Source organism: Phaseolus vulgaris, chromosome 8, assembly GCF_000499845.2.
Source record: "Phaseolus vulgaris cultivar G19833 chromosome 8, P. vulgaris v2.0, whole genome shotgun sequence".
NCBI lineage: Eukaryota > Viridiplantae > Streptophyta > Magnoliopsida > Fabales > Fabaceae > Phaseolus > Phaseolus vulgaris.
Window position 1 is genome coordinate 55,559,332 of NC_023752.2, and position 14,242 is coordinate 55,573,573.

At 29.4% G+C, this 14,242-nt stretch overlaps 2 protein-coding genes across 2 annotated transcripts; both read left to right on the forward strand.

The window, feature by feature from the left end:
- Positions 1-2,525: 2,525 nt before the first annotated feature.
- LOC137823313 (alcohol dehydrogenase-like 7) lies at positions 2,526-5,821 on the forward strand. The gene is made up of 10 exons (XM_068628395.1): positions 2,526-2,944; positions 3,090-3,226; positions 3,617-3,663; positions 3,845-4,170; positions 4,329-4,411; positions 4,498-4,573; positions 4,680-4,744; positions 4,831-4,926; positions 5,218-5,379; positions 5,503-5,821. The coding sequence occupies exons 1-10, from the start codon at positions 2,893-2,895 to the stop codon at positions 5,626-5,628; spliced, it is 1,170 nt and encodes a 389-aa protein (XP_068484496.1). The 5' UTR covers positions 2,526-2,892; the 3' UTR covers positions 5,629-5,821.
- Positions 5,822-9,499: 3,678 nt separating this feature from the next.
- LOC137825371 (uncharacterized) lies at positions 9,500-11,965 on the forward strand. Its single transcript, XM_068631042.1, has 6 exons — positions 9,500-9,893; positions 10,089-10,396; positions 10,854-10,889; positions 10,976-11,580; positions 11,674-11,821; positions 11,879-11,965. Exons 1-6 carry the CDS (start codon positions 9,500-9,502, stop codon positions 11,963-11,965), a joined length of 1,578 nt encoding a protein of 525 aa, XP_068487143.1.
- Positions 11,966-14,242: the final 2,277 nt, after the last annotated feature.

Consider the following 14,242-nt stretch of genomic DNA (forward strand, 5'->3'; position numbering starts at 1 on the left):
TTTTTGTAGCAAATCATCTAATTCATGGACATTCTCTAAAGAGTGAATATAAGTAAAAATATCATCCTGAGATCCTTAACCAGCCCCTGTATCAAACAGTTGCAACAACAGATCCAAGAGATGATTCTTCAACAAATTTCTTAGACTTTTGACCAATAAGAGATCTAACCTCCACTTGGCCAACAACAACTTCAACAAGGATATCAAGATTAATAGTAGTTCCCTTAACTTCTACCACCCTTACCTTATGAATAAGTACATCATATATTTGTACAACTACTGCATAATTATGTTTCTTTGTGATACCAACCACTTCCTTGTGAGGGATATAATTAAATAATTTCTTTGATTTAGATAGTCATAGGTTTATACTGCACAACAACAAGTTTGAATAAAACAGTAGGTGATTTGAGTGTGCTATTAATGTTATTAGGATGTTGTCTGCACACAGAAATACCATGTCATATCATTTTGCATGAAAAGCAAAATGGAGGCAACTTCTCAAATTCAATAAACCAAGTATTTTCACCAAAATTTGATTAGGCAAAACAAATATCATATCAATATCAATCAACACTTTAGCAAAAAAAACTCTAGATTTATTCATGGTGCAATCATCAAGAGAAAAATAGATATCAATCCCACTCGCTATAGAGAAAATTGCTTTTGGTTGCCAATTCATAGAAAGATCGTGGATCTTGACCCAACATTGAGTTTTAGATACTTGGATTGAGATTCCAAGACCCCAATATTAAAACTCTTCTATGTCTTCAAGGGAAGAAAAAACAAATTCATAAAATCATTTCCCAATATTAAGTCAATTATATGCTGCTTTATCGAGAGATATTTCTCAAACTTCCACAAAAATCCTTATTAAAGAATGAATAAAAAATGGATTTTTTACCAAAAATGTTGTTTATAAAAAAAATTGTTATCTCAAAATCAAGTATTATCTTTTTTATTTATGTGTGACACATGAATATATATATAATATATATATATATATATATTATATATATATATCTTAATATTATACTTAAGTGTACATCATTTTACAAAATACTAAGTAAATTTCATCATATTTAATTATTATACTAAAGGTAACATTAGATACAAGAATATCTTACCATTCAATGAATATAAGATACAGAAAGAAAACATTTAGACATTCACCTACATAAACATGTAATTGTCAGTATATATTTTTTTGTAATTTTTAATAATTGACATTTAAATATGTAAAATAATGAAACACTTAGAATGATGATCAACCAGTCAATATTGTTGACAACAAGGTAATAACAATTAATTCAATTCTACAATAATACATGTGATGGTTAGATACAATTTTTTTTTTATAATGATGATACCAACGACATTTTTTTATTTGTATAGATCATCTTCTTCATTGTAGGTTTATTGTTTACGAATTTATTTTATTGGATAGGGTCCAGAATAATAAAAAATCAAATTAAACACTTAAATTTAATAAAAGAGATTTTTTCTGTCAAAAGATAAAAATGTAATATATATATATATACACACTCACATGCACTTCTTAAAAAAATTAATTGTTAAAATTTATATATAATAATGTATATTCTAATTTTTTGTTTCTCTAATAGTATACAATACAAGATAATTCGATATCAAATCATAGTTGCTATAATAACAAACTTTTTTAAAAGAAATCAAAAAATTATGGATGATGTGTTCTACAAAGAATTAAGAAGACTCCTTAAAAGATAATTACGTTTTCTACTTAAATAATATAAATTTACTCAGTTGTTGTTATAATTTAATTAATAAATTTATTAACAAAAAATTTACTTATCATATATTACATGACATTTCAAATAGATCTTGAATACTAAATTTTGTTTGATCTCCTACTTAAGAATTTATTGTTACAAAATCACGAGAATGTAAGTATATCTCAAACTTCTAAAAAAATCTTTATTAAAAAATGACACATTGAAATAAAAAATGAAAATTTTACTAAAGATATAGTTTCTAAAGAAATTTTGTTATCTAAAGTATTATCTCTTTTATTTTTTTATCACATATGATGATATGTATATTTTAATATTACTTAATTATACATCATTTTACAAACTATTAAGTAAATTTTATATAAAAAACTTTGACATTTATCTACACAAACCCGATAATTATTAATATATGAATATTTTTTTTGTTTATTTTATAATTTTTAATAATTAATATTCTTACCTAAAAAACTAAAGTTATAAAACGATCAAACACTCAAGGATGAGCAATCAGTCGCAATTAAAGGATTTAATTAAATTATTAATTTTTACATTCCCAGCTTAACCGTCGTGATTTATTATTTATTATATTTTGAAATTAAAATGGCTATGCATTTGGTGTTGGAAATATTTATTTAACACTAACTATTTATTATCTTTAATAATAGAAATGTAATGTTAGAAATTATTTAATACTAAAGTGATTAATTATGTTTATTTAATTAAGTATATTGGTGATTGAAAAGAGAAGTAATTATGCATTATAAGAAGGTGATAAGTTATAAAAATATGAGATGACATGAAAGGTTGAAAAGCAGAATAGAAGGATGATGAATGTTAGCAATGCATTTTACTTCAAACTTCTGTGTTTATTCATTCGTCTCTGAAAGACCAGAGATAAGATACGTGGCTCTTATGTTTTCTCACGTACGAAAGTAATGAGTAAAGCTACACGTTTTAAAAATAAAGAGTTTTGCCTTCTCTTTGTGTCGGCAGAGAAAATTTCATAAGAAAATTAAATACATTAAATTCAAAGTAGTATACTTCAATTTCGTAGATCAGTTCCCAAGTTTTTGCTGCAGTTAAACCATTGACTCATTATCTTGTTTTGCTTTGGATCGCCATGGAAGGTAATCTACCAACAGCAGCTGAAGGACAACCTTTGAGATGTAAAGGTATGCCATAACATCATTCATGGAAACAAAATGTTCTACATGCTCTCTTTTATTACTTTTTCAGACAGTTTTATTACATGTTTGAAGTTTATTTTTTATGTTTCATATGTATAAATCCTATCTGTTCTATGTCTGCAAACTGCAGCTGCCATTTGCCGCAAGCCAGGGTCTCCACTGAGTATTGAGGGGATCATTGTGGCACCTCCATTGCCTCGTGAAGCACGGATTCGTGTTATATGCACCACTCTCTGTCATACCGATCTTACATTTTGGAATTTGCAGGTTGCCATCGTCTTCTTTTCCTTCCAAGGATTTCAAATTCTAGATATTAAGTCAGTAAACAAGTTTGTTTAAGTTAACACTTCAAAATGAGAGAAACTTGTTTCAAAATCAATTGTTCATGGGCATAAAATAGAGTTTAATTCTTCTTACAGACTTTCAGTTGTTTGTGATGTTTATTTGAGATGTTCTTGAATTGCATTAATTAAGTGAATTATGTTAAATCCACATTAGAAGCATTCTTCTTTAGTCCATGTCTTCCCTTCTCTTTTTTATTTATTTATTTATTCTATCATTCTTTTGTTATCTATATTACTTTTTCTTCTTCTTTTGCCAATGAAACTTCTTAACGAGTATTTTCAATAACTTTTTTTGTGTGTACGTATTTTGAAGGTCTCTCCTGAAAATTCTCCAAGAATCTTGGGTCACGAGGCTGTTGGGTGAGTGTATGCCTTTTAGAATTCCATAATTTTATTTTCTAAGATCCACATTAATCATCAGAGATAAGATTAACATATATCTTTATTTTTGCAACATTGAACCATTATATTTGTTCTACGTGTTTCATTTATTACTATTGAAGTGGATGTTGATGTTCCAGCCAATTTTGACATGATCCAGGGTTGTGGAAAGTGTAGGAGAGGATGTGACTGAAGTTACAAAAGGAGATGTGGTTATCCCAATTTTCTTACCTGATTGTGGGGAGTGTATAGATTGCAAATCAAGCAAGAGCAATCTTTGTTCAAAGTTTCCTTTTGAGTTCTCTCCTTGGATGCCCAGAGATGGCACATCAAGATTCAAGAATTTAAAAGGAGAGATCATACATCATTTCTTGTGTATTTCTAGTTTTAGTGAGTACACTGTGGTTGACATTGCCTATCTAACCAAGATTGATCCAACAATACCACCTAACATGGCATGTCTACTTAGTTGTGGTGTATCAGTAGGTAATTGCCTAAACAATTCAAACATTAAATAAACCAATAGAGAGGAATTATATCGGTTACATATTACAAATTATAGTGATAATATCTGGTCATAAATAAGGACAAGGTCTCAACCACATTCATCTAATTCAATATTTTGATTAAACTTCCACTTTTAGGAGTAGGTGCTGCTTCGATAACTGCAGGTGTGGAGCCAGGCTCTACAGTAGCTGTTTTTGGGCTGGGAAGTATTGGATTGGCCGTAAGGACACAACATAACTCTGTTTTGTTTGTTTTGTGGTTTATTCATAATGTTGAAAAGCTAACTGCAAGTGAATGGTTTCATAGGTTGCTGAGGGAGCTAGACTTTGTGGGGCAACTAAGATTATAGGTGTGGATGTCAACCCAGAAAAATATGAAATCGGTAATGCTTTATGTGCTTCATAAGAATGTTTACACAAGTTTGTCTGTGTTGCTGTTGTGGTCAAATTACATAATTGATTTTGAGTTTGTTGCTATGATGTATTCAGGAAAAAAGTTCGGACTCACTGACTTTGTCCATGCTGGAGAAAGTGAAGATAAATCTGTGAGCCAGGTCTACCCTCTTCTTGGCTCCAATCTTTGTTTAATTCAATAGTCTTAAGTCTTGAAATTTCCTTCTCATGAGTGGTTGTTTAGCAGATTATCATAGAAATGACTGGTGGGGGAGCAGACTATTGCTTCGAATGTGCTGGCAAGGCATCATTGATGGAAGAAGCATATACTTCTTGTAGAAAGGTCTCTCTCTATTCCTCTCCTTCTATCTATTTATCTATCTATCTCTTAATCATGCCTTGCACTGTGGTTTATAGGCAGACCAAAAATGTGATAAAAATAGTACCTGCATTACAATTTTGAAGTATCATTCTAGCTCAAAGCTTGAAAATCAGCTAAACGTTGCACCAGTAATAGTTTTCTTTTGTACCAAATAATTTGAAAATCCAATAGAAGTAGCACTTGCACTTGTAATAGTTTTGAAGAATAAATCATGCAGACTTGTTGAGTGTTGAACTGCTACTTTGCCAACAGGGTTGGGGAAAAACAATAGTTTTAGGAATGGACAAGCCATCCAAGTTGACTCTTAGCTGTAGTGAGTTACTGGTGAGTGGGAAGAGCCTCAAGGGATGCTTATTTGGAGGACTCAAACCAAAATCTCATGTGCCTATTCTCATTAAACGCTACATGGATAAGGTACTATGCACAATATCTTCTTATTTTTTTAAGTCTATTATCTTTCTCTCCTCTTTTAATAATGTAATAATTATGTAAAAATAACAGTGCCATGATGCCAAGTTGATATCTTATTACCTACAGGAACTGAATTTGGATGAGTTTGTCACACATGAGGTGCAATTTGAGGATATCAATAAAGCTTTTGATTTATTGATCGAAGGAAACAGTCTTCGATGTGTGATTTGGATGGACAAAGTGAGGATTTGAGCACTAGAATTATGACATCAGAAATAAAATTTTATTAGAAATGAATAATTAGGTTTACGATTATTCATATTTTTTGCATGTGCTGATAAGTTGGCTAATTTGGGATTTTTTCATAGAGAATCTTTTCTTTGGTATAATAGGTTTTCACCTTGTCTGTTCTTTTCGTTTTTATTAACATATGAATTTTGGTCTAGTCCCCGTATTTTTGTATTTTCTTTCTTTTTTTCTTTTGTTTAATAATATTTTTTTTCATGTGATGGCAAATGAAACAAAACTATCTTAAATTTGAAGACCGAAAACATAAGGAAATTTTATTTATTCTGATTTTTATTCATATTGTAAACATTTTTTTATTCAAATGAAATTCTTCCAAAACAAAATTTCTCTTCCAAATCCCCCAAATCCAACTACAAAAATGAAGGACCCAAAATAACTCTTTTGGATAAATTATTAAATTTTTTAAATAAACACATATCCTAAATTATTTAATGTAATTCTTAAATAAAAATATAAATTAATTAATGTTCTAAACAAACCAACATTTATCATCTCTGTCTTTTTCTTCCTCTAGTGCTTAGTTGTATCCTTGCATCTTATGAACACTATTTCTTAGTTATGAGTTTTGTTGTCTTCGATGTGATGGTGCTCTAATGTGATGAAAACAAATTGAGAAAGTGATTATCACTTCTTAAAATTATGCAGTAACACAAAGATATTGTATTTATAACAAAATATTGATAGTTATAAAATCATAAATTTGCATAATATTTCATTCGCATTGCAAATGTGATTAAACCTACAAATCTTGATGACATGGTAAATGTAACATCTATAAATTTGTAATATTTTCAAAAATTGTAATACTATATTAGAAACTCAGATAGCCTAATACACCAAATTTCTCTTATCATATATATACATTTTATTTAGCTTATATATATTTTAAAATCGAGGGATCATCTAACCAGTCTTAATCATGAGATCATTTAAAAATATTTACTAATAATAATAAAAGAAAAGAAATCAGCTTTAAATTTGATGATTTGGAGTTGGATGTCAATATAACTTTAAAAAACTCAATCATGGATTAGACGGTCAAACTTTGACTAGATGATCAAACTTGTTCTAGATAGTTAAACTTAGATTAGACGGTCAAACCTGGATGATCAATTCTATATCAGACGATCAACATGTCAATAGATGGTCAAATGGAGATTAGATGACTAAAAAGACATTAGACGATCTTTCCAAGGGTATTAGACAATCTAAATAAGAATGACTTTTAAACTAATATCTGAATTGATTTATTTGAATTAATTGCTTGATATATTGGATTTGGAAAGATTTAAAAATTTTACCCCACTTAAAATTATTGAAGTGTGTGTGAAATCTGTGTGTGCTATCTATTTTTATTTTCCAGGGAGGTACCCCTAAGTCTCACCCCTTTTTAAAAATATTTTACTGACTTTTATTGTTCTTATTATTAACTTTGGTTGTTCTTTCCTATTGTTCCCATTGAAATTTTTATTTGCTTTTATATAGAGGGTTTTTTAAGTTGGATTTTACTAAATCTACTATATATGAAATCTTCTTACACTAACATGTGTCATAATAGTTCTATTATATGTGTGGCTCACATAATCATGATGCACCTAGTTGGAATGCTTGTTAGTGGTGTTTAAATATATGGCCTTAAACAAAATGGGGGTGAATTGTTTATGAAAGATTTTCGCAAACTTTGAAGGTATAATGAAGTTCAATGCAGAATCACAAATATAGAAATCCAGAAAGTAATCAATCAAAAACTGATTAAGTTGATTGTCAGAAGATCAACCAGTTGTTTTTGCGATTCAATGGATTGTTTTTATCAACAGAGTTAAAAACAACTTAAAGCAAAATTTAAATGATTTCAAGACAAGAGAAAAGCACACAAGCAATTTATACTGGTTCACTCTTATCCCAAGAGCTACATTCAGTCCCCAGAAACCACTAGTATCTACTATGCAATCAAAATCCATATTACAAACATACCACCAAAGAATTGACCTTGAATACCTCAAGTCACACACTTCCTTTGGCACACAAACACCACAGAAATCAGAACACCCTCTGATTCTGCACTTACACACCAGTATTCAGAAATACAAGAGATACATAAAGGATTACACATGATGAAGATCAAATCAAAATATTACAACAATCTTATTCCACTTCTTTGAGAATCATAAAATCTGTTTCTTAAATCAATTTGAAAATTGCTACAATAGTGGAGAGTAATTAGGAAATAACAAAAATAAATGTTCATCAACCCACATTTCAATGAAAAGTTTTATTTGACTCATTCTTTTCAAATGGACATAACAAATATCTTTAATTTTTTATTTAATAAAGAAGAAGATCAAGTGTAAAACAGAAAAGTAACTACCAATATCTTCCCTCTCCTTGTGTCCACATTTAGCAACAAATATTAACAACTATCTTTAAGTTTTTATTTAATAGAAAATAAGATCTTTAAAACAGAAAAGTAACCTAACCAATCTCTCCACCTCCTTCCATTAAAATTTTAAAATTAAAAAAACTGCTTTATTAACTTCTGAAATTATAAAATATCCAAATAAATTAATGAAATAAAATATGAAGTAAAGATAAAATAAGAATTTTTTTAGAGCAGTTAAAGAGAAGAATTCCATTTATATATAGGTATAGATAGATAAACATATTTTTTTTTTCATAATAACTTTTTGGTTTACATAATTTTTTTCGATTTTAATTTATTAACGAAAATTAATTTTATCATAAATTTATTTATGTGTACGTGTATTTTTTTTTAAAAATTATTATAAATTTATAAGATAATATTTGAATTTATTATAAATTTATGTATATTTGTATCTTTTAAATATAATATTATAATATTTTAATTGATTATAAATTTTGTGTATCCATATTTTTTTAAATATTATCATAAAATTTTAAATTTTATGTTTATTAAAAAATTTATATGGATCAAAACACAATAAATATAGTAGTTATATATGATAAATTTATAAATATCATTTTAAATTATATATATATATATATATATATATATATATTCTAAAAAAACACTAATTTAGAATGTCATAATTTTTACAATAATAATTTGTTTTCTTTAAGTAAGAAACTAAATAAATATTCTTATTCAAAATATCTTTTAGCTTTCCTGTCATTCAAAAAAAAATATTGTTGTTAATAAATATATTTATTAAATTATAATAATAATTAAGTAAATTTATATTAATTAAGTAGAAAATATAATTTATATTTGAAAGAGTTTTTAATTCTTACAGGACACATCATCCATACTTTTCTGAGTTTTAACAAACTACATAACAAGAAATTAATGTAATATGACAAGATATAGATAGAAAACATTGAAACATTTATCTACGTAAACATATAATTATTAATATATGTATATTTTTTATTTATTTTATTATTTTTTAAAAACTCAATATTTTTACATAAAAAAATAAAATTTATAAAACAATTCAAACACTTGTAAAGATAATCAAACACAATCAGGAGATTAAATTAAATTGTTAACTTTTACATTCCCACTTAACAGTCTCACTCGTGATGTATTATTATCTTTCGAAATTAAACTCGCTATGCATTTTTGGTGTTTGAAATATTTATTTAAAACTAATTATTTATTATCTTAATGGAAATGTAGTATTAGAAAGTATTTAGATGTAAAGTGATTAATTATGTTTATCTAATTTAGTATTTTGGTGATTGAAAAGAGAAGTAATTATGCATTATAAGAAGGTGATACTTCGAAGACAGGTTCGCCAGGAACGAAGCTTGTACGGTTAGATTGGACAATGTAATGTTTAATTCTATTTCTGAAGCTGATAACAAGTTGTTGGTTGGTGACGTCATTGAAGAAGAAATAAGGGTTGCGGTGTGGAATTGTGACAGTTCAAAGAGTCCTGGTCCTGACGGATTCAATTTTGGTTTCTTAAAGTTCTGTTGGGAAATTATAAAGTTGGATGTGGTGTCAGCAGTGAAGGTTTTCGCCTCCAAAAGTCATTGGCCTAGGGGTTCAAACGCTTCTTTTCTCTGTCTTGTCCCGAAAGTAGAAAACCCTCAGCAACTCGGCGAATTCAGACCTATCTCGTTAGTGGGTTGTTTGTATAAAATTATCTCAAAAGCATTGTCTCTACGCTTGAAAAAGGTAATTAGTAAAGTTATTGATATGAGACAGTCGGCTTTCCTTGAAGGTAGGGGTTTGTTGGACAGTGTGTTAGTAGCTAATGAGGTGCTGGAGGAATATAAAAGAAAGAGGAAAAGTTGTGTGTTCTTCAAAGTCGACAATGAGAAGGCGTATGACTCAGTTAGTTGAGATTTTATTTATTATATGCTTGATCGGTTGGGTTTCTGTGCTAAATGGATTCGGTGGATAAAATGTTGCTTAGAATCTGCTTCAGTTTCTGTGTTGGTGAATGGTAGCCCAACTAGGGAATTTACTCCTAGGAAGGGACTTCACCAAGGTGATCCGCTAGCTCCGTTTCTCTTCCTTTTAGTAGCAGAAGGGTTGGCTGAAGTCTCTAGGATGGCAGAGGAGAAGAGTTTGATTGATAGTTTGGAGGTCGGAAGAGCTAGAGTGAAGGTGAATATGTTGCAATATGCTGATGATACTTTATTCTTTTGTGAAGCTAACACCAAAAGTATCTTCAACATTAAGGCGATTTTGCTCTGTTTTGAGCTTGCTTCTGGGCTTAAGGTGAATTTCTTGAAAAGCAGATTGGGCGGACTGGGGTTGGATTCGAGCTCGCTACAATGTTTCGCGGCTATTCTTAATTGTAATGTGATGGTAACTCCCTTTGTTTACTTGGGTTTACCAGTAGGAGGGTGTCATAAGCGCGGCGCTTGTTGGAACGGGGTGGTTGAGAAAGTCCAGAGTAAACTAGCTAGGTGGAAAGGTAGGTGCTTGTCGATTGTAGGGAGGATTTGTTTGATCAAGTCTGTTCTCTCTTCAATCCCGTTATTTTTTATGTCTTTATTTAAACTGCCTTCTTTGGTGGTTGACAAGTTAGTTCAGATCCAAAGGAATTTCCTTTGGGGGTGGGGCTCTGATGGAAGGAAGATTGCTTGGGCTTCTTGGGATAAGGTGTGCAAGCCTCGGGATTTTGGAGGTCTTGGAATCATTGATCTTAGGATTTTTAACTTGGCATTGTTAGGAAAGTGGATTTGGAGACTGGGGATGGATAGTGGAGGTTTGTGGAAAGAGATCCTCGATTATAAGTACGGAGGTTGGAGAAGTCTGAGAGAAGATAGTAGGTCTAATAGGGGTTCTCTCTAGTGGAAAGATCTGAAGGAGGTGTGGAATTCAAAGGGTTGGGGCGGAAGTTTTGAAGATGGGGTTAAGTGGAAAGTGGGGGACGGTAAGGAGATATCTTTCTGGGAGGACAATTGGTTGGGCTGCGATAATTTGAAGGGAGTTTTTCCAAGACTTTTCTCTATAAGTTCGGCCAAAGACGCAAAAGTGGCTGAGCTTGGTTATTGGTATAATGGTGTTTGGGTGTGGAATCTGGAATGGCACAGATCCTTTTTCGACTGGGAGAAGTCTTTGGTGGAACAGCTAGTTCAGTTATTGCAAGAGGTGAAGTTGACTTTGGGGGAGGCAGACTGTTGGGTTTGGAAGGTTGGGGAAAGTCAAACTTTCTCAGTCAACTCTGCCTTTGTTCAGGTAAGGCGGGGTAGAGGAGGGGAATTTTCTCCTGAGTACAGTAAGTTGTGGAGGTGTAAAGCCTTGCCTTCTGCTTTGTTCACTGCTTGGAGGGTGGTGGAGAATAGGATTGCCTCAAGGGTTAATTTGGTAAGGCGTGGAGTGGCGGTGGAAAATTCCTTGTGTTGTTTGTGCGGGGAGGAGGAGGAGTCGTCGTGTCACTTGTTCTTTGTTTGCAGGTTTGCTTGGCGTATCTGGTGTTTGTGCTTTGAGTGGCTTGGAGTGTCGTTTGTTTTTCACAAGGACCCTAAGTCAAATTTTGCACAATTCAGGATGAGTCAAGCTTCTGTTTCGGTTAACGACGTTTGGGGTTCAATTTGGGTTGGCATTGTGAGCGAAATTTGGAATATTAGGAACTCGGTCATCTTTAAAAGTGGAGTGGCAGATGTGTCTGAGGTGTTCGCTTCATTGCAAGTTAAGGTATGGTCTTGGTTGGATTCATGCGAAATCTCGTTTTTCTTATTTCCCGTATTCTAGTTGGGTTTTAAGTCTTTTGGACTGTATGAGGTTGATTATGTAATGTTGGGTAGTGTTGGTCTGGTAGCCCATTTGACAAACTGGTAGACAGGCGTTCTAATAGGAGTTATTGTCAGGTATTTATGTATAAGGGTTGGACCATCCCTGAAGTGGTCCCTATTTATTTATTTATTTTATTGCTGATAAAAAAAAGACAATTAGTTACAAAACCAATCTTTGCAATGTGAAGGACCATGTACGAATAGATAAACCCAATGAGTAAAGCTAACACGTCATAAGAAATCTAAATACATTAAATTCAAATTAATTTTATTTTTTAAATATTTTGTTTAAAGAAGATAATTTAAATTTAATGAATTTAAATTTAATTTTATTTAAACATCAAATTATTATTATCAATATTGATTACTTTTTTACTCAATAATCTTAGTTCATTCTATTTTTCAATCAAAGTTAACAAAAAAATAAATCAATTGATATTTGCAAAAAAAAATCTCAATCAACATCAATAGAAATTGTGTTTAATTTGATTTGGATCATAAGCTTACATACAATGTTGATGAGTATGGTTTTTTGCCAATTTTTTAATTAATGTCACCTAAAAAATTATCTAAATTAAGATTGATAAAAAAATAATTATGGTTAATGTTAACAAGAAAAATTCAAGTTATCATTAACAAAAGTTTAGTAAACAACTGACAAAAAATAACATACATACAAAAATCACAATAAATAACAATTGAAAAAAATATAATTCACATTCTTGAAAAAAAAAATCCCCTCAACATTAGCTTTGAAGTATAATTAATATTGAAAAAAAATTATAATAAAAAATAATAATTCTAACAATTATTAAATCACAAAATAAAACTTATCAATATCAATAAAAAAATTATAATTTATAATAATTAAAGAATAGTTATCTCTACATTTATCTTTTTTAATTAAGTCAATAATATCCCAACCACAATAGAACAAAAAAAATACAAAAAAGAAAAATATGAATTTGAAAACATGATGAATTTCAATTTTGTCACCTAAATTTATTTATTTTTAATATTAAATAATTCAATTATTCTATTTATATTCTAAATTTTGAATTTTTTTAAAAAAATTATTCACACATTTTAGTTTTTCATAAATATTTTAAATTATTTTCAAAATTGAATTTTGCAATTTCGTGAAACATACTATTAAGATAATAAATAGTAGACATTTTCATAAATGTTTGAAGCCAATTTTGACACGAAGAGATGTGGTTATCCCAGTTTTCTTATCTGATTTGTAAGAATTACATTTTCTTATCTTTGCAATGCATTTTATTCATTCTCATTTTTTTATTCATTCTTCTCTCAAGGACCATAGATAAGATAAGTGCCTCTTGTCTTTTCTCATCTACCAAAATGAGTAAAGCTACACGTTTTAAAAGTGCAAAGTATTTTGCGTTTGTGTCGGCAAAAAAAATTCATAACAAATTTAAATATATTAAATTCAAATTAATTTTATTTCAAATTATTTTATTTTTAAAATATTTTTTTAGTGAATTTTATTTTAAGTCATTTTAATTACTCGTATAAAAAATATTTAAGCATCAAATAATTATTAATAATTCAAAAATATCAATATTAATGACTTTTTTAATTCATTTTATTTTTCAATCAAAATTACTAAAAAAAAAATAATCGATACATGAAGAAAAAATCAATCAACCTCAATCGAAATTTTTTTAATTTGATTTCGATCATAAGCTTATCCATCAAAGTTATTTTACAATGTTGATGACTATGGTATTTTGTCATTTTTTTTAATTAATATCAACTAAAAAAATTATCTCAATTGACATTAACAGAAAATAACCTTACTTAAATGTGGACTAAAAGTTTTCTCGGTTATCATTAACAAAATTAGCAAACTATTGACAAAGAAGAACATAACAAAAATAGTAATCATCATAAATCACAATTAAAGAAAATCCAATTCACATTTAAAAAAATGGTTTGGTATATGTTCTTTTCAGTCACCTTCCTCCCTTTGGAGTCAGTCGGTCACTTTTTTTCTTTCTTCATAGGTTACTTTTGCTACTCCTTCTTCATTTTAGGTTACTTTTGCTACTCCTTCTTCGTTGACTTTGATCCATTTGTATGCTCTCTCGGTCGGAATGGTACTTGCAAAAAGTACTCTAACATTCAAATAAGTTTTCTATATTCAGGGTTCAGTATCATTGACCGATAATAATGTATCTTTGTTTTCAAAACTTCTAACTATATATATAATTATCATAGATTCATTATTATTAAGTTAAATTAGCGTTTGAATCATAATTAAAACATATTATCTAATACTTAAAATAGCTTGGTAATCTTC

Excerpts from the sequence above, each read along its gene's own strand:
- LOC137823313 (XM_068628395.1), top strand. The coding sequence starts at position 2,893 with ATGGAAGGTAATCTACCAACAGCAGCTGAAGGACAACCTTTGAGATGT. Across the intron at positions 4,574-4,679 it reads CCCAGAAAAATATGAAATCG|GAAAAAAGTTCGGACTCACT; the intron begins GTAATGCTTTAT and ends TGATGTATTCAG. Across the intron at positions 4,745-4,830 it reads AAGATAAATCTGTGAGCCAG|ATTATCATAGAAATGACTGG; the intron begins GTCTACCCTCTT and ends GTTGTTTAGCAG.
- LOC137825371 (XM_068631042.1), top strand. The coding sequence starts at position 9,500 with ATGTTTAATTCTATTTCTGAAGCTGATAACAAGTTGTTGGTTGGTGAC. Across the intron at positions 10,890-10,975 it reads ACTGGGGATGGATAGTGGAG|TGGAAAGATCTGAAGGAGGT; the intron begins GTTTGTGGAAAG and ends GGTTCTCTCTAG. Across the intron at positions 11,581-11,673 it reads CACTTGTTCTTTGTTTGCAG|GATGAGTCAAGCTTCTGTTT; the intron begins GTTTGCTTGGCG and ends TGCACAATTCAG.